This window comes from Myotis brandtii, unplaced genomic scaffold (genome assembly GCF_000412655.1).
Source record: "Myotis brandtii unplaced genomic scaffold, ASM41265v1 scaffold528, whole genome shotgun sequence".
In the NCBI taxonomy this organism is placed as follows: Eukaryota; Metazoa; Chordata; class Mammalia; order Chiroptera; family Vespertilionidae; genus Myotis; species Myotis brandtii.
Genome location: NW_005369930.1, coordinates 369,943 through 387,818, shown reverse-complemented (window position 1 = coordinate 387,818; position 17,876 = coordinate 369,943). Strand labels below are relative to the sequence as shown.

Here is a 17,876-nt window from a genome sequence, read left to right as displayed (position 1 = left end):
GAGCCAGCCACGCAGTTACAGTGGCTGGGGTGGGGGGCCCTGGGCTCCTCTTCTCCACTCTGTTGTCCCTCACGTTGAGGGCCCCTTGTCTTCCTCCTGCCACACCCCCTTTTTCTCTGAAATTTTACATCTTTGCCATCTTCCTTTGCGCAGACTTGTGACTTTTCAATTAGAACCCAGAGGTTTCCCCTGAGCAGAAGCAGGATCACAGAGCTTTCTGTGATAATGGACAGAGGACGATGAGGCGAGGGGCCCTCCTGATGCCGGGCCAGGCGTCCTGCAAAGCACACGTCTTCCCACCTGGTCTCTCTGTGGCCCTGGAGCACAGGGCCCAGCATAGCTGTCGGGCAGATGGGAGGGGCCGGGGCCGGGTGCTAGGGGCCAGGAGGTGGGCTGCTGCAGTTCAGGTATCTGGATGCCTCCTGTGGATCACGGGCGGCTGCAGGCAGCATGGTCTTCAGCGGGAGTGAGGTGTCCAAGGAGAGAGCTACCTGCTGAGCAGGTGGGGGTGATAGAGTCTGAGGAAACCGCCTGCACAGATTGGCCGAGAGGGGACGTCCTCGAGCTCACCTCCCCAGCCTGACCGCTGCAGGCAGCATGGTCTTCAGCGGGAGTGAGGTGTCAAAGGAGAGAGCTACCTGCTGAGCAGGTGGGGGTGGAGGTCTGAGGAAACCGCCTGCACAGATTGGCCAAGAGGGGACGTCCTTGAGCTCACCTCCCCAGCCTGACTATGTCCGACCCCACAGGCCCTCGAGCCAGCCTGGCCCAGTGTCCTGGAGCAGACAGACGTCTGCTGTTCCCGGCTTGATGAGCCGGTGGGGCCTGGATGGATGCAGGTCACCCAGGGGCAGGGCTGTCAGAGAGGGGCTGGGGCCTGGCGAGGGGGCATTGGACCCGCAGAGGCCTCGGTTCCTGGGCCCTGGCTTTCTGGCCCTGCAGGGTCCCCCAGCACTCAGCGTCCGCCAGGCTGTTAGGAACGGCTGCTGTTTCTGGGGCCTTTGCCTGTGAATGGTCAGCCTTACTGAGGAGTCCAGATGCTTCCCCGAGCACTGACCTCCGCCCTGTCCCCAACGGTGCAGAGGCCTGTGGGAGCAGATCTGTGTACGACGGCCCAGAGCAAGAGGAGTACTTGACCTTCATCATCGATGACCCCCAGGAAACCTACAAGACACTGAAGCAGGTCATCGCCAGGGTCGGGGCCCTGGAGCAGGAGCACGCCCAGTACAAAAGGGACAAGTTCAAGAAGACCAAGTATGGGAGCCAGTGAGTATGGCGCCCGGGTGCGTGGGAAGTCCCGGCAAGGGTGTGGGGGCCTGGGGGAGAGACTGCAGGGAGCTCCCGGGGGGAGGAGGGTGCTGCCTGCCCCAGAGCCACCGGTGTGCAGCGTGCGGACTGCGGTGTGCAGCGTGCGGACTGTGCAGGCTTCCCAGCTCCTTCAGAGCAGGGCTCGCCTCACTCTCCGGGCCCTCTGGGCAGTGTCCTGGGAGCAGCACTCTCTCCCTTCTCCCCTCCTGCCTTCCCAACACATTCACTTTCAGAATTAGGCAATGGAGGGTTGTACCTCATGTTCTCCTCTCCCCCAGTTTGCTGGCCCTTTTCCCCTCTCTTGAGGCCAGTTCTGATGGACTGGCCCCCATCTTTGTCTTGTCCCTCCCTCTCTTCCTCCAGCCCCCTCCCTCCCCGCTCCCTCCTTCCCTCCCTTCCTCCCTCCCTTCTTGGCAGGTGTGGGTTTGCTCTGGGAAGGGGAGTGAAGGGCTCTGCAAGAGGTGCCTCCTTTGACCAGTTGCTCCCAAGAGCCCGGCACCCAGCGCCCAGCGAGCACCTCCCAGGGTCGCTGATTCTTCTTTGCTCCTAGATGAGTCATCCTGGCTCCGTAGACCAGGGGTCCTCAAACTACGGCCCGCGGGCCACATGCAAATACGAATATTGTATTTGTTCCCGTTTTGTTTTTTTACTTCAAAATAAGATATGTGCAGTGTGCATAGGAATTTGTTCATAGTTTTTTTTTAAACTATAGTCCGGCCCTCCAACGGTCTGAGGGACAGTGAACTGGCCCCCTGTTTAAAAAGTTTGAGGACCCCTGCCATAGACATTCAAATGGCCTTCCAGATTCTCTTTACACCCCGCTGTCGCTGTCAGAGAGAGCTGCGTAGACCTAAAAATGTTGTCTTTGATTACACATGGTAAAGCCGAGGTTGATTACACATGGTAAAGCCGAGGTTAAAACAGCCTGGAGCGCATCCTACTTCTGTGTCAGCAGCTGTGCAAGCACTTGGGCAGCTCAGGACCGGGTGCCTGCGACCCTGGGACCAGGCATTCAGCAGACAGCACCGTGCCCCTGTGGAGCGCAGGGTTCCCACACACGTGTGGGTGCATGGCACACGCTCTATGCACACGGTCATGTGTGCGCATGAGACCTACACACTGTGACTAGGGTCACAGTGGGTGCCTCCACAGGTGGCTTTGGGCTAAGTCTTCTTTTGCTTGTCTATATTTTTTATATTAATTACAAAGAATACACATCACATATATAGATAGAAAAAAAGTCTCTTATTTTTTTTAATCCTCACCTGAGGATATTTTTCCATTGATTTTTAGAGAGAGTTGGAAGAGAGAGGGAAGGACAAGAAGAAATATGAGAGAGAAATACATCAATTGGTTGCCTCCTGCATGTGCCCGGACCAGAGCCCAGGACAGGGAGGAACCTGCAACCGAGGTATCTGCCCTAGACCGGAATCAAACCCAGGACCCTTCAGTCTGCAGGCCGACGCTCTATCCACTGAGCCAAACTGGCCAGGGCTAGAAAAGAGACTCTTAAAAAGTGCAGATGAGCACGGGCGATGGAGGGCTGTACCTCATGTTCTCCTCTCCCCCATCTCCCCTTTGCAGGGAACACCCCATCGGAGATAAGAGTTTTCAGAGCTACATCAGGCAGCAGTCAGAGGTCTCCACCCATTCCATTTAAAGCCTGGAGGACGTCCTGCCCCAGGAGGGCGCTGTGAGCTGCACCAGGAACCCCACAGTCTGCGCAGGAGGGAGACGGACAAGAAGGCAGAGTGAGGAAGCCAAGGGATCCACATTCCTCGCTCGCTTAGATGACAAGCGTCAAGCTCACAGAACGTCTGAGACTCTCCTGGGCTGTTCCCGTGGCTGCCACGCACTTTATTCACGCTGCTGGGCAGGTGCCCTGAGCTGGCCTTTCTGGACCGGGTGCGGGACGCGTGCGCCCTGCCAGAGTGCTTCTGTCTCCTGTGCACTGCTGCCTCGCTGGCCTCTGCGGGGCCTGCCAGGAGCCTGCCTCCGCGCAGCCGGAGGTTCAAGCATTATTCTTTTCCCAGGAGCCTGCTGTCCCCGCGCCGCGGGCAGGCGGCTCCTGGTTTCAGCTTTCGATGTTGATGATGTTCCCGGCTAGAGGGTCAGTTTTGTGGTCAGGATGTGCAGAACTGCACGGAGGTCCCAGTTTGAGGATGCTCTTGATATTTTGGGGATACAGGGTTCTTCTGCAGAGAGTTCCCGGGGGGAGGGGCTCCAGACTTCTCTCCTGGGGATCAGAGTCCCTCTCTGCTGTCTGCTGAGACAGCCCCCAGCCCGAGTTTTGTGGTCAGGATGTGCAGAACTGCACGGAGGTCCCAGTTTGAGGATGCTCTTGATATTTTGGGGATACAGGGTTCTTCTGCAGAGAGTTCCCCGGGCGGAGGGGCTCCAGGCTTCTCTCCTGGGGATCAGAATCCCTCTCTGCTGTCTGCTGAGACAGCCCCCAGCCCACAACGCCCCTGGGCCGCTGAGAGGCGGAGCTGGTGTCCGCCAGGCCCCACTTCAAGCACCAGTTGTGTTGTTGTGCTGTCAGTGGGGCTTAAAAGTAGAAGTTTGGGGAATATTTTAAAAATAGAAATGTGCATTATTTTCAAGCTGATTTTCTTAACGTTTTTAATTAGCTCTTTGATATGAAATAACTCGGATCATCCACACCTGGACTCATTGAAGGGGAGGGTGCCAGAGCAGGCAAAAAGGGAAGGGGAGCCAGTTACAGGTCCTCCACAGGAAACCCACAAGGGGAGAAATCCTCAACTTGAAAGGGGAGGCACTCGGCTGTGCAGACGCCCCCTGGACCCCGGGGTTGGTATTGCTCGGTGTTTCTGAGAAGCCCGTGGAAGCAGCGGTGGGGGCTGCGTTCCGTTGGCGGGGGTGGGGTTCGACGCCAGGGGAGCTGTTTGCTGATTTTTCCCAGTCGGTCCTCACAGCTGCAGGCACGGCTTTGGACAGCACTGTTCAAACTCACAGGACCACGTGCCCTCGTGCCAACCCCGTTCTGTTTGCAAGTTCTGTCCTTCAAACTCCATCTAGATGCCAGATAATAACATCACTTGTCACAAAAAAAGGGGGAGAAAAATCTTGCAAAAAATAAACGTTGGAACACAGAGCTATTAGGCTGCACCGAATTGCGATTTTTAACATGGATTTGTAACTGAATGTTTCCGTTTATAAGATACTAATGATTTGTGAAGTATTTTACCTTCCGATTAAAACAGACCTTTTATTCTTTCTGAGGACTGGCTTGGTTTCCCAGGGGTGCCCACGGATAACTGCACACGTGGGAGGTGGGGGGATGGAGCTGGGCAGGTGGGGAAATGGATGATGCCCCTGTGATCACAGGTGAGGTCCTGGGTGGGGCTTCAGATGGAGCTGGAAGCCATGGTGCTCTGGGATGGAAAGGGGTGGGGTTGGCACTCTGAGGGCCGTCAGAAGGTGTTCTGCCAGGACCCTCCAGTGGATGGAGAAGGTGTTACTGTCTGAGAACACACTGCTGCCAGCTCGAGGACCAGCCGCCTGCCTCCCGCCTCCCAGGAGAGGAGGAGCAGGAGGCTCCAGGCCTCTGGTGCCAGGAGCAGAGGTGGTGTCCCTCCTGGAGGGGGAGAGGGAGGAGCTGAGGGGGCCTCTAGGATGCCACCCCCCTCTGGGGAGAAGAATGCACAGTCTCATTTCCTGATTCCTTTCTTTTCTCCATTTGGCTTTCATTCAATCGTGTGTTTTTTTAAATTCCAGCCTGGGTCAGCTGTTCTGAGAAGAATCAGCTGTTTCTGGGGATGCTGCAGAAAGGGGAACCCCGGGGCGGGGGGTCGAGGGGGAGGCAGATAGGGGAACAGAAGGCCCTCCCCCAGGACCCCAGTGGCAGGTCACAGTTGGCTCTGTTTTCACCTGCCCTTCCTTTCTCCTGAAGGCATGAGCTGTCCCTCAGCGCCCACTGCTGTGACTTTCATCGGTGGCCTCCACGGTCAGGTGCCGCCGAGGAAGGGCTCGGGTAGGTGGGCACCACGTCTGTCCCCGCACTGGCGCTTGGCTTGGTGACCGAGGCCTCCCCGTGAGCTAAGATGCCACAAGCAATTTGTTTGAGGCGATAGAGTGCAGGTGGGATTAGGGAGCCACTTCCGCTTCATTCTGAATAGTCATGGCACCCCAAGGGCAATCGGCTGGTTGTCCCCAAGGTCTTGGGTGATTGGAGAAAGAAAAACCATGTGCTCGGTTAGGGTATCGGAAATGCTCTGTTAGGCTCTGTTATGGGCTGATTGTGTCCCCCCAAAAAACCATGTGGCGAAGCCCTGACCCCCAGTGCCTCAGCCTATGACTGTATTTGGAGGTCGGGTCTTTAAAGGGGCAGTTAAAGTCCGGCCAGCGTGGCTCAGGGGTTCAATGTCAACCTATGAACCAGGAGGTCACGGTCTGGTTCCCGGCCAGGGCACATGCCCGGGTTGTGGGCTCGATCCCTAGTGTGGTGTGTGCCTGAGACAACCGACCAATGATTCCCTCTCATCATTGATGTTTCTTTCTCCCCTCTCCCTTCCTCTGTGACATCAATTAAAAAATACATTTAAAAATAAATAAAATTGGCTTTTAAATAAATTAAATAAATAAATAAGAGACGTGAAGGTTACGTGAAGTCATTAGTGTGGCCCCTAATCCCGTGCGACTGGGGTCCTTGTGAGAAGAGATCAGGACACAGACACGCAGACGTGCCCAGAGGGACGACTGTGTGAGGACGGGACAGGCATCTGCAGGCCCGGGAGAGAGGCCTCCAGTCTAGAAGGAAATGGTTAAGGCACGCGGGCCGTGGTGCTCTGATGCCAGTGCCAGCAAACGCAGGCTGAAATGCAGAGTTAGGTGGGGTTTCTTGGTCAGTGCAGCTCCAGCCTGCCCGCCCCAGGCAGCCCTGCCTCTGAAGCCGAGGGCACCTCTCGTCGCGAGGGTGCGGAGAAAACACTCTGCCCGCCCCTGAGATGCCCGCAGACCCACCCCCACTTCCGGGTTCTTCGTCCATTGCCCAGCTTTGTTCTGTGCCCACTCTGCCCCCTCAGGTCCCCTGGCCCCTCTTCCTCTTCTTTTCTGGGGCACAAGCCAGGAAGGCCTGAAAGGAGGGAACCCAGCATCCCAAGGGAAGGGCTGCTCTGGATGACCTCTGACCTCTGACCTTGTGTGATGTCACAGGGGACACTTAGCAACGGGGGCCCACTGGGCACACTCTTGGGCTGCTCGCCTCGGAAGAGGTTGGAAGCCATGCCCTCCGTCTGAGGCCGTGCTGGAGAGCCGGGTCCCTCTTCTTTCCTGAGACCTGAAGGGAGGAGAAGGATGGAGAAGGAGGCCACCACCGTGTACAGGAGGCACCGGCCAGGCGCTGGGGCTCCTCCTTTGGGGGTGGCCACCGGACACCCCAAGGGGACCAGTGAGGGGGCTGAACTGCAGAGGAGCCAGAGCATGGGCAGCTTACACCAGAAGGGGGACCCCCCGAGCGGCATCCAGAAGCCGTCCAAGGAGCTAGGTAGGGGCCCCAGCCAGCGCAGAGCACCCCCTGCCCGGCCGCCCCCACTGCCCCTGCCCCCACCCTGAGGGCCAGGGTGGGGGCGCTGCACACTGAGGCTGTCAGGCGACACGACCCGCTGGGGCTCGGGTCAGGCCCGCTTGAATGTCAGCACCCAGGGTGGGTGGCCAACTGGATGAAGTGGGTGAGGACTGACCAGGCCTCGGGGAGCCCTGTGGGCCTGCAAAGCTGTCAGACACATGGAGAATACCATGGCCTCGGGAGGGCTTTCGTGGGCAGTGTCTCAGGTTGTACCCTGGAATCTGAGTCTAGCTCTGTCTCATTCAGGGAACCACAGCGCCTCCTGGGGCCTGGGGTCGGCCGTGACCCTGTGGGGGACAGTACTGCCCGTCAGGCTTGGCACTAAGGTGGCCTTTAAATGATAAAGTGTGTAGGTTTATACGTTATGCTGGCTGTGTTAGCCACTCCAGGATATTTCTAAACATGCCCAGCGCGGCCATGGTGTGGTGGAAGTGGGGATGGGTCCCGAAACACCCTGGTCCTTATGTGGACCTGCATCCTGAATGTTAGCTTTTTTCTTTCCCCAGAGAAACAGGAGCAGAGCTGGTGGGAGGACGGCAGTGACTGAGAGTCATGTGCTGGTTCTCCCTCTCGCCAGCAGGTGGCCTTTGATGAGTAGGCTGAAGAAATGAAACTGTAAAAGGGAAATATAGCTGCTTTTTCATGCTCTAGGGGCGACTGTAAGAGGTCGGGGTGTGAACATATTTCTTCTCTAGTGTCAAAGTCCAAAGGTGTGTGGTTTGAGGAGAGAGGAGCTGCTGGACCCTCCACCTCCCTCCCGTTCAGGCTCTGAGCATGGCCACACTTTCTCGCTCAAGAAGATCTAAGTTCCCAAAAGAGGAGACCAACCTGAGTCTGTGTGGGAAATTTTGCAAGTAGACCCAGAGGGCTCTCCAATAACGCCGGCCATGCAGGGGTGGCCGAAAGGCTTCCGCGGGGCTTGTGGTCCTGCCAACCAGGCCCCAGGGTCCCAGGCTGCACGGGGTCTCGGCTTCCCAGAGCCTGAGCCTGAGGGTGCAGAGCGGGAGCCTCACCAGCCACACGCCAGGGAGGCGCCTCCAGGCCTTGTCCACGTCTTAAAATGGGGGAAAGAGAAATAGTGTCTCTTTCTTTACTGATTCTTTTAAAAAAATATATATTTTTATTGATTTCAGAGAGGAAGGGAGAGGCAGAGAGAGAGAGAAATATCAATGATGAAAGAGAATGATTGATTGGCAGCCTCTTGCACGCCCCCTACTGGGGACTGAACCCATAACCTGGGCATGTGCCCTTGACTGGGATCAAACCTGGGACCCTTCAGTCCACAGCCCAATGCTCTATCCATTAAGCCAAACTGTCTAGGGCAGTGGTTCTCAACCTTCTGGCCCTTTAAATACAGTTCCTCATGTTGTGACCCAACCATAAAATTATTTTCGTTGCTACTTCATAACTGTAATGTTGCTACAGTTATGAATCATAATGTAAATATCTGATATGCAGGATGTATTTAGGTGACCCCTGTGAAAGGGTCGTTCGACCGCCAAAGGGGTCGTGACCCACAGGTTGAGAACCACTGGTCTAGGGCATGACTCTTTTTGCCAGATACATAATAGGAAGAAAAAGTATTTGAAGATCTGTCTGGGACAGCCCCATGTCTTCTACTAATTTTTTTTTTTTTTAAGGGAGAGAGAGAGAAAGAGAGAGAGGGAGAGAGAGAGAGGAAGGGAGAGGGATAGAGAGTTAGAAACATCAATGAGAGAGAAACATCATTGAGCGGCTACCTCCAGCGTGCCCCCTAACAGGGGTCAAACCTGCAACCTAGGCATGTACCCTGACTGGGAATTGAACCGTGACCTCCTGGTTCATGGGTTGATTCTCAACCATTAGGCCACATTGGCCAGGCAGCCCCTTGTCTTCTAAAACAGGCACATACAAAGCACATGCACATGCACACATATGCATGTGCATGGGCCCATGGGTTGACCACTGACCATGAAGCAGCCCTCTTACCTGAGGTGGAGGCTGCATGCTCCTTTTCTCCCTGAGGGATGTCTTGAGAGCTACTCTGGTCCCCCTTGTCCACGGAGGATACGTGCCAAGACCCTCAGTGAACGCCTGAAACCACGGATAGTATTTGAACACTAGGTTTGCTATGTGTTCTCTTCCATGTACACACCTTTTCCCTGGAAGGAAGCACTTGACAGCTTCTCTCTGGCCTAGCAGAATGGCCGGGACCACCTCTCGTGTGCTTTGGGGCCATCTATACTAATAAAAGAGAAAGATGCAAATTGACCATACCTTTGCAACGCCCACCAGCCAATCAGGAGCCGGTATGCAAATTAACCCAACAAAGATGGAAGGTTAATTTGCATATGCAGGCACCAAGCGGCCGGGGGCGGGGCAGGATGCTTGCGCCGTCGCCATGGCGACGACAAAGGCGTTCTGCACTGCTCCAGCCGCTCCAGGCCTCTGGGCAGCATGGAAAGGTGGAAAGGCGGCTCCAGGCTGAAGCAAAGGCAGAAAGGCGGCTCCGGGTGGGAGCGAAGGCGGTGCCAGCAGCCAGGGGAAGGAAGGCCCATTCTTGCACGAATCTTCGTGCATCGGGCCACTAGTTATTAATAAGATAAGAGTTACTCAAACACAAGCCTGGGGATACCACACGGCGGCTCTGACAGCCAGGGTGGCTGCCCAGTGACTAACCGGCAGAGAGCGTACACACGTGGGTGCGCTGGACCAAAGGACGATTCACATCCCGGGCAGGAGGGAGCGGGACAGTGAGAGGTTTCCTCACGCAACTCAGAATGGCTCACAATGAGAACGTATTAATTGTTTATTTCTGGCACTTTCCATTTCATATTTTCAGACTACAGGAGACCTCAGAACTGAAACTGCGTGGAAGTGGGACTACTGTCCCAAGTCCTAAAATATTCTCTGAGGACCCAGTTGTGCCCCCTCTTATATCCCTGCCCTTGGCCTTCGGGGCTGTTTGTCCCTGGCGTGGCCAGTGTCTGTGTGGGGGCAGCACAGCCACAGATCAGGCCTCTGAGCCTATGCGGGCATGAAGAATGAGGAGGATGAAGAACACCTAGTTTGTATCCACAGGGAACTCGGAGCAGTGAGAGACAATGCCCGGGTGACACAGCCCGAGGCCACCTGTGCTGAGCACTAGGAAGGCCCGGCCGTGATGAAAAGCTCCCTTTACAGCGGGTCGCTGAGCACTGGGCCGGGGCACCCAGGTCCCAGGAAGGGTGGCCTTGGAAGATGGCAGGGCTCAGGAGAGAGGTGTCAGGGGAGGACCAGATGAGAGAAGGCAAGGACCAGCCGATCAGACTCCTTAGAACAGCAGGAGCAGGGTGCAGGGCACCCACTGGGAACTGGGCCGTCACCTCCTCTCTCGGGCAGTCATCCCAGCCCCGAGGCCTGTGAGCCAAAACAACCCTGAGCACAGGCCTGGAGTTGCTGATCCCACAACCAGATTCTGTAAAGTGATTCTCCAAGATGGGAGCTGCTCAGAGGTGCCCTGGCTATGTCTTCCATCAACAGCAGTACTTAAAGCTTTGGAACTGCCCCCAGGCTGTGCTTGCATCAGGGCCCTTGGTGTGGGGGGCGGGGAGGGGGGACCAAGCTCCTTGTGGGAGGAGCCACTACTCAGGGAGCGCCTCAACACTCCCAGGCTCAGAGGGGACTGCACAGAAACGGAACTTTCAATGTCGCCACCTTGAGTCCCCTCGGAGGCTCGCTCAGGTCCTGAAGAGGGTTAGGGAACCCCTCCTGCATAACTGCTCCGAGGCTCTCCTGGCCGACAAGCCTGGCAGCGAGAGGTCTCTGTCCTGGTGAAAACAGTTCACGAAGCTCATGCTCTGATCCTGCCAAAGTCACCAAAACGCAGCTTTACCTTAATTATCTCCTGACAATTGCTACGTATGTGAGGCTGCGGCTGGAAGAACAGCTCCCTGGATGCCTGGCAGATTCTCGGGCTACTGAGTGCACTGGACAAAGATCCCGACTAGCTGGGCCTCGGGCAGCACTTTCCTTGGGAAAATGACACAGGAACCCCCCTGGCCAGGCCTTTCCGAGGAGGAACAAGGAGAGGAGGTTCCTGAACAAGCCATGTGTATCTCAAATGCCACCCCCTGTGGGACAGGCTTGCCCAGTGGGTCCCCGCCCCTGCCCTCCACTCCTGCTGCTCCCAGTCAGTGTGCTGCGCGGGAGGATGTCAGGGCTGCCCGGGGGTCCTGCACATCTATTGTAAAGACAGTGCTTTAGCTTCACCCGAGCTCTGCCTAGAGAGGCAGAGATGGTGTGGGGTGGGGCCTTGTGCAGAGTGGGTGTCGTCGGGGCAGGGAATCGGGAGACAACCTGTCAGGATAAAAACTGAGGCTGGCCTTAGTCATAACCATTAGTCACCAGGCCGACACTGGAGCTGCAGGGAGCCCAGCACCCCATGGTCTGGCCCCACCCTCGCAGGGCTGGGCTGTGGGCCCTGGGCCGGCAGCGCTCCTGCACCACAGGGTGGGAGTGTCTGACAACTTGCTCCTTCCTCCTCAGAGTCTGAAGATCAGGGAAAGGACCTGAAAAGCAACGCCGAAGACCCCCTCTGGTAAGTGGGCTTTGTCCGGCAGGGGTGGTGTTCACCACGGGGCGGGGAGTGGGGCCAGCACCAAGACGAAGACTTGGAGGCCCTGAAGGAGCCCTGGGCGTCCTGAGAGGACCCCGGGGGTTCAGATGAGAGGGTCTGAGGCTGGGGGAACCAGGGTGGTTCTCAGGGCTGCAAGCCCCTCCGCTCCCCTCCGCCCTCCAACTACAGCTGTGTGGTGGCCCCGGAGTCCTGGAGCTGGCACCTGTCCCCAGAAAAGGAGTAGCGTCATCCCAGGTGGCGGGGCCGGCGGAGGCTCACGCTGGGGAAGGTCTGGGTGTGCAGGAGGGAGGACAGGAGCAACCTGAGCATCACTGCTCATCCTCTGCACATCGCCCCTCCCCTCCTGTCGGACGTGTCTGCCCACCCACCTTCTGCCCTCAGGAAGGAGGCAGGCCCTGCACACGCAGGCCCCTCTCTGCCTCCCTGTCCAGGCCCCTCTCTAGCCGGCGGAGGCTCACGCTGGGGAAGGTCTGGGTGTGCAGGAGGGAGGACAGGAGCAACCTGAGCATCACTGCTCATCCTCTGCACATCGCCCCTCCCCTCCTGTCGGACGTGTCTGCCCACCCACCTTCTGCCCTCAGGAAGGAGGCAGGCCCTGCACACGCAGGCCCCTCTCTGCCTCCCTGTCCAGGCCCCTCTCTGCCTCCCTGTCCAGGCTGGAGCTGCTCCCAGAGCTGCCGATGCCCAAGAGGGAGAAGGTGTCATCTGGAAGCTGTCTCCATGACACCGATTCCAAACCCTCATTCCCACTCCTACAGTCAGGCAACCCTAGAGGAAGACAAGCAGGAGAAGAACCAGGATGCCCTTGAAAAGCTGGACCGTGGGAGTGGAAAGCTGGACCGTGGGAGTGGAAAGCTGGAGGGTGAGAAGAGCGACTCAGAGGCCAGCGACCAGGAGGAGCACGAAGAAGCCGAGCACACAAACAAATGCTCCCAGGAGGCCAAGGTCAGGCCGTGGTCCTTTAACATCCCTGTACTCCTGTCCCCTCGGGTCAGAGTCCTGCCTTTATGCACCTGTTTGGTGTCTTCTTACAGGAACAGGAGTTGGAGTCCATAAAGCCGGAAGACCTTCTGGAAAAAGAGGCAAGAGCTGTTTAATTTGGTGACAGCAGTGTGATGGAGAAGCCTATCAGGCATAGTCCTGCTGGACCATGAGCGCCCTGGGGACATGTGGTCCCAAGTCATCTAGACAGGACCATGGTACAGGCTGGACCAAGCCTTGCCCTGACCCCAGAGAGCCTTCCAGGTCAAGCTCTGTGCTCTTGCCCTCATGCTGGGGCATCCTAATTCCAAATAGTGCAGTGGCTAAAGGCATGTGGGTCCTTGACAGGAGGCAATACTCAGCTTGACTAGGGAAACACCCCGAGTCCCAGGCCCCGGTGCGTTGGCCAGAGACATGTCAGTGCTATAGTAGCAATTGGCACAGGGCACTTTCTCAGGGAAGGTGGCTGTCATTCTCCTTCCTAATCCGTGTGGTAGGGAATGGAGAGGTAGTTGGATGTGTTTTACCAGGATTTACAACAGATGGTCCTTGGTGTGACTCAGGGGTTCTGGGGAGTCCTTCACCCACCCCCAATATTTCCCTTGGTGTTCATTAAAGTGCTACCATTGGACTACCATTTAAAGTGCTACCATTAAAGTGCTACACATTCTGGACTGAGCCAAGGTGCCAATAAGAGACCCCTGGGGCAGCAACACCTGAGCTGCCTGGGCTTCTCACACCTCAGTGCGAGCCTTCATGACTGGGTAAAGTGGGGTCCCAGGTAGGTTTCTGGAGGCAGAATTAAAGGTGCTTCCCAGTTGAGCAGGTCTGAAGTGGGCTTTGGGGGGCTGCTCCAGATCTGGACATCGCCTGTCTCCCGGAGGCCCTGGTTCTCAGAGGGCAAAGGTGGGAGAAACCCTCTGGGTCTCAGGGCCCTGATGGGAGGTGAGCAGGGAGATGTGGGAAGGCCATGTTCCCCCCCTCCCTCCTCTGCCAGAGATGGCCCATGGACACCTTGCCATCCACACTGCCAGCAGCTCTCTCCCCAGCTTCTCAGGAGCCCGCACTGAGCACTGCCAGTGTCTGGTGGTCCCAGTGGTCATTGCTCAGACCCTGACTGGGGGTCAGGAGTCCACTCTACCTCCCAGAAAGTCTATTCACCTCCCTAGCTTACGCAAGTCTTTCTTCCACGTCTCTTTGGTTTTCATTCACAGAAACCATCTATGTTTGTGGAGATTGATCTGGGAGACCATGCTGAAGAGGTAAAAACCCTTCACACAACAAAGCCAAACCCACCAGGAAATGCTTGTGCTCAGGCCCACAAAGCTTTTCTGGGGAACTCGCCCCGTGCACGTGTGTGTTGGAGGCTGAGGCAAAGACAGGGACAGCAGCATCAAGAAAGCTCCAGGGTGTTGAGGACTGGTCTAGGGGGCTGGAGGGCACCCCCTCCTCTTTCTCATCCTCCCTCACTCTAACCTGCATGCATTCCAACACTCTAGGGCCTGGGTCAACCATTGGGGTGCCCATGGGCCCTGAGAACCTCTTGTGGGATCATGCTGGGGTGTTAGAAAGGGCACAAGCTTAGGAATTAGGAGACCTGGCCTCCATATCCAGCTCTGCCAGTAAATGCTCAAACAAGTCACTATACCTCTCTGGGCCTCAGTTGTCTCATATGTCAAATGGGTATCTTAGTAGTACCCACACCCCAGGGTTGTTCTATAAAGCCCTCAAACAGTGTCTAGTACCCAGAAAGCCTCAGTATTAGGTATCATCATCTAACCACCTAAGGAATCTGGCCCAATCTTTGCTTTGAGTCCCACCTTACTCCACCACCACAATCATCATCAATATCATAACTATCATCATCATCACCATCTTCACCACCATCATCATCATCATCACCATCATTACATCATCACCACTATCACCATCATGTTCAGCAGCAGCATCATCACCATCATCATCACCATCACCATCACCATCATCATCATCATCATCATCATCATTTTCTGTAAAGAGAAGTGTTTGACTCAAAGGTCTGTCTGGGATGTCTTTTCCATTCTTCTGCTGTAGTGAGCAGTCATGCTTGTAGGTATTTTTGTCTTGGCCACTTTAAGCTCCGGCCTGAGGGTTATTTTTTTTTCCCAAATTGCACCTTTTACCTCTTTGCCCTCAGAACATGCTGTACAACGAAGATAGCTGATTAACTCCTGACAAGGCTACCATGGGGCACCACATGTTCTAAGGACTCAAGGAGGCAGAGTTGAGACTAAGGGCCCACCTATCCTGATCTACAATCTAGAGGTCATGGTGGCCCGTATCCAGGCCACAGCTCCTTGGTCAGGGCCCCAGAATTAGAAATCTCCACTTGATGGTTCCCAGTCTTGTGGGATTGAGCTCAGGGCCAGTGCAGTCTTCACGTCTCCATCTGACCCTTGGGCAGGCCCAGCATGTCCGGCCTGGGGCCTGTGGTTGACCCCCTCCTCCACCCCATCCACTAAAGTGCTTCTGCTGCTTCTCGCAGGTGGTCACATGTGCCACGAGAGAAGAGAAGTGGTCCCAAATGGACATGGGGGATTTGTCAGAAGATGAGTGAGTATTGGGCTCATGCTCGGGGAGGTGGGGAGACTGTTCCTCTACCCCGTTTCTAGTGGGTCCACTGTGCCTTCCCTCTTCCTCTAGATGCACGCAGTGTCCTAAGCATTTACCGAGGCTGGAGGGGCTGAGAGGTGGGCAACAGGGCATCGAACCTTCTGCAGTGGTTCTCAACCTTCCTAGCGCCGCGACCCTTTAATACAGTTCCTCATGTTGTGATGACCCCCAACCATAAAATTATTTTCGTTGCTACTTCATAACTGTAATTTTGCTACTGTTATGAATCGTAATGGAACTATCTGATATGCAGGATGTATTTTCAGGGGTCGAGACCCACAGGTTGAGAACCGCTGTAAGGGATCTGGCACAACCTTTGCTTTGAGTCCCACCTTACTCCATAGCCAGACTCTCTCTTCCCATCCAATCAAGCAACAAAATGGGCAGAACCCGGGGGAAGGAAAAAGAAGGGAAGAAGGGAAGATGAGAATAGGATATCACCTCATGGGCTGCAAAAGGTCACACACCTTGGTCCTGCCGGCAGTGGGAGGACCCCTCACATGTGTCCTGACCACCCACACTCTATTGGGGTGAAGATTGTGTAGGGCCATTGAAGCCCCACCACTTCCCGAGGCCGTAAAGGGTGCTGGGAGAAGGTGGGGCACTTACTTCCAGGCCACCCAAGGGCCCACGGACCTATTTTATTTTAAACAATACAGAGAAAAACACAAGGAAGAAAAGAGCAATGTATTCAACTTCCCACCGCTCAGAATGAACAACTATATTAATATCTTGGTTTAATTTCTTGCATACTTTTAAAAAATTTCCATTTGCTTTGTAAAACTGACACACGGTCATTTTAAATAACTTAAATAAGGTGGAATAGCACAACAAAGAGGGAATCACCCAAGTTTCTCTCTCAGGAACAGTGAGGACCACACCGGATTTTGAAGTGTAGATTCGGACCTGGTTTTGAAGTGTAGATTCGGACCTGGTTTTGAAGTGTAGATTCGGACGCACAGACAGGCGCTGGTGAAAATTGGCTCCTGGTGAAAATAGGCTCCTCCGTCGGTGCCATTTTTCTGGATCGCCAGCTCTGAATGCTTCTAGCATTACGGCCCTTCGCCTATTTGGCTGTTGTCATTATTGCTGCTTTCCGCCCAGATGTGTGTGTTCGGGGCGAGCGTTTCCGTGAGGCATTTTCATTCCGTCGTCACTCAGAAGACCCACCTCTCTTCTGATCTCGACTTACCCAGCTGGTCACGTTGGCTTTTATGGCGTGAAAGATTTGGGGATGGTCTTGTCACGCTCTCAGATCTAGGCCTAAAATAAGCAGTCTTTTCCTAAGCAGACCTTTATTTTCCTCTTCGCTGCTTAATGGACATAGTGACAGATTCAGCCACACGAGGTGCAGCTTGGCAGCTTTATTTTCTGCCCCGAAGGTCGGACAATCCCAGGTCCACCCGCCTGGTCTCTGGGTCTCGGCCCATCACCCCTAGGGAAACCTGTGAGGCAGGCCAGCACTCAAAAAGCAAGCTGTGGCCACCGGAGGCCTCTAGGCCAGTGGGAAGGGGGTCTGCAGTGGGCACCCTGGAGGGCTAGGCCTGGACACTTGCTGGGCAGGTCACCTGTTTGTTCTGCTGTGCTGCTCACCTGCAAGCTCAGTTTCCCTCAGAGCAAAAGGCTTCTCTGTCCAGCCTGTGCCTCGGGCCCGCTCAGATGGTGGGGTCAGGTACCCATATGCCAGTAGCCCATAGCAGCCAGCGGGACATATGGGCACCAAGCCATGGTGGTTCCTGCCAAGGGAGGGGGGCTGCCATCTCATACTGAGGCAGCCTTGGAAGTGGAAACCCCAGCGACCACCCCACAGGGAGGCAAGCACAGGCTGGGCTGGCCGTGGGAACCACCCCTGTGACACCTGGCTCAGCTAGTCTTTAAGGGTCTCTCGTGTCCACGGGTCCCTCCTGGCCCAGGCCTTCCAGGACAGAGGACGGCAGCCGTGGTGGGGGGTGGGTAAACCCCGAGCATCTGGAGGAAAGGCAAGCCTGGCTCTGCACTGGAATCCGCTTTTGTGCGTGGGGCCCGGGAGCCACAGAGACAAGACCTTGGCTCCCGGGGCCGTGAGCAGTGGGGTGCAGTAGAGGTTGGAGCAGAGACCCCGTGGCGTGTGTTTGGGGTTCAAGGGGTGTTGCCATACTCCAGCACCTGTGGCCCGGGGCCTGCCTCTCTCTCAGCCCCTCCCCTCCTCTCGGCCACCAGGACCAAGACCAGCTGGGTGTGCTGCATTCCATACTCCACCAGAAAGAAGGTGAAGGAGAGCGTGTAGCGGCCCTGGAGAAGGTACTTTGCACATGGTGACAGGGGTGAACCGGGGGAGTCTGGGGGGACAGGAAGTAGAATAGAGGGGGCCGGGTTGCCTGCCTGACCTCCCCCCAGCTTCCTCGGTTCCCCTCAGCACCCACTCCTTTCTGGCCGGTAACCGAGGGTCTCCACTTCTGTCTCCTGAGGTTGGCCAGGAGATGCAGAGGGACGCAGACAAGCAGCCCTGAAAACCCCACAGGAACCTGTTTGAAGGGCACCAATGACGCGCGTGTGAATCACTGACCCACTGGGTGAGCCATGATGCCATCTTTTAAAAAGACACAATAAAGAGTGAACAAAGACGTTCTCCCTCTTCCGCTGCCCTCGGCAGATCCCCTTCCTTCCGTGCATCTTGTTCCATGAAATGTAAATGGGGAAAGGGAGGTGGGCTCAGGGAGATGGCACGATGCTGAGCTCAGGGAGATGGCACAATGCTGGGCTCGGGGAGATGGC

The 17,876-nt window shown here is 55.9% G+C and overlaps 2 protein-coding genes and 1 long non-coding RNA gene across 3 annotated transcripts in view; 2 read left to right on the top strand and 1 right to left on the bottom strand.

Moving 5' to 3' along the window:
* RASA3 (RAS p21 protein activator 3) overlaps positions 1–2,970 on the top strand; it is a gene marked incomplete at its 5' end in the record, with an annotated part of 194,043 nt that extends 191,073 nt beyond the window's left edge. Inside the window, 2 exon segments of the mRNA XM_005877689.2 lie at positions 1,080–1,263; positions 2,890–2,970. Coding sequence (XP_005877751.2) covers positions 1,080–1,263; positions 2,890–2,965 — 260 coding nt within the window.
* Positions 224–1,069, bottom strand: LOC106728057. The gene is made up of 2 exons (XR_001364303.1): positions 716–1,069; positions 224–570 (listed from the first exon to the last, which is right to left on the bottom strand). It is a non-coding gene; the product is annotated as an uncharacterized LOC106728057 (long non-coding RNA).
* A 9,230-nt stretch (positions 2,971–12,200) lies between the features above and the next one.
* On the top strand, positions 12,201–17,686 carry LOC102258064. The gene is made up of 6 exons (XM_014548915.1): positions 12,201–12,434; positions 12,524–12,571; positions 13,685–13,732; positions 14,995–15,062; positions 17,322–17,402; positions 17,570–17,686. The coding sequence occupies exons 1-5, from the start codon at positions 12,210–12,212 to the stop codon at positions 17,386–17,388; spliced, it is 456 nt and encodes a 151-aa protein (XP_014404401.1). The 5' UTR covers positions 12,201–12,209; the 3' UTR covers positions 17,389–17,402; positions 17,570–17,686.
* Positions 17,687–17,876: the final 190 nt, after the last annotated feature.

Bases quoted from the DNA above. Each gene is read 5' to 3' on its own strand.
- LOC102258064 (XM_014548915.1), top strand. From the start codon at position 12,210: ATGACACCGATTCCAAACCCTCATTCCCACTCCTACAGTCAGGCAACC. The intron at 12,435-12,523 runs GTCAGGCCGTGG...GTCTTCTTACAG, and splicing joins AATGCTCCCAGGAGGCCAAG to GAACAGGAGTTGGAGTCCAT. The intron at 15,063-17,321 runs GTGAGTATTGGG...CTCGGCCACCAG, and splicing joins GGGGATTTGTCAGAAGATGA to GACCAAGACCAGCTGGGTGT.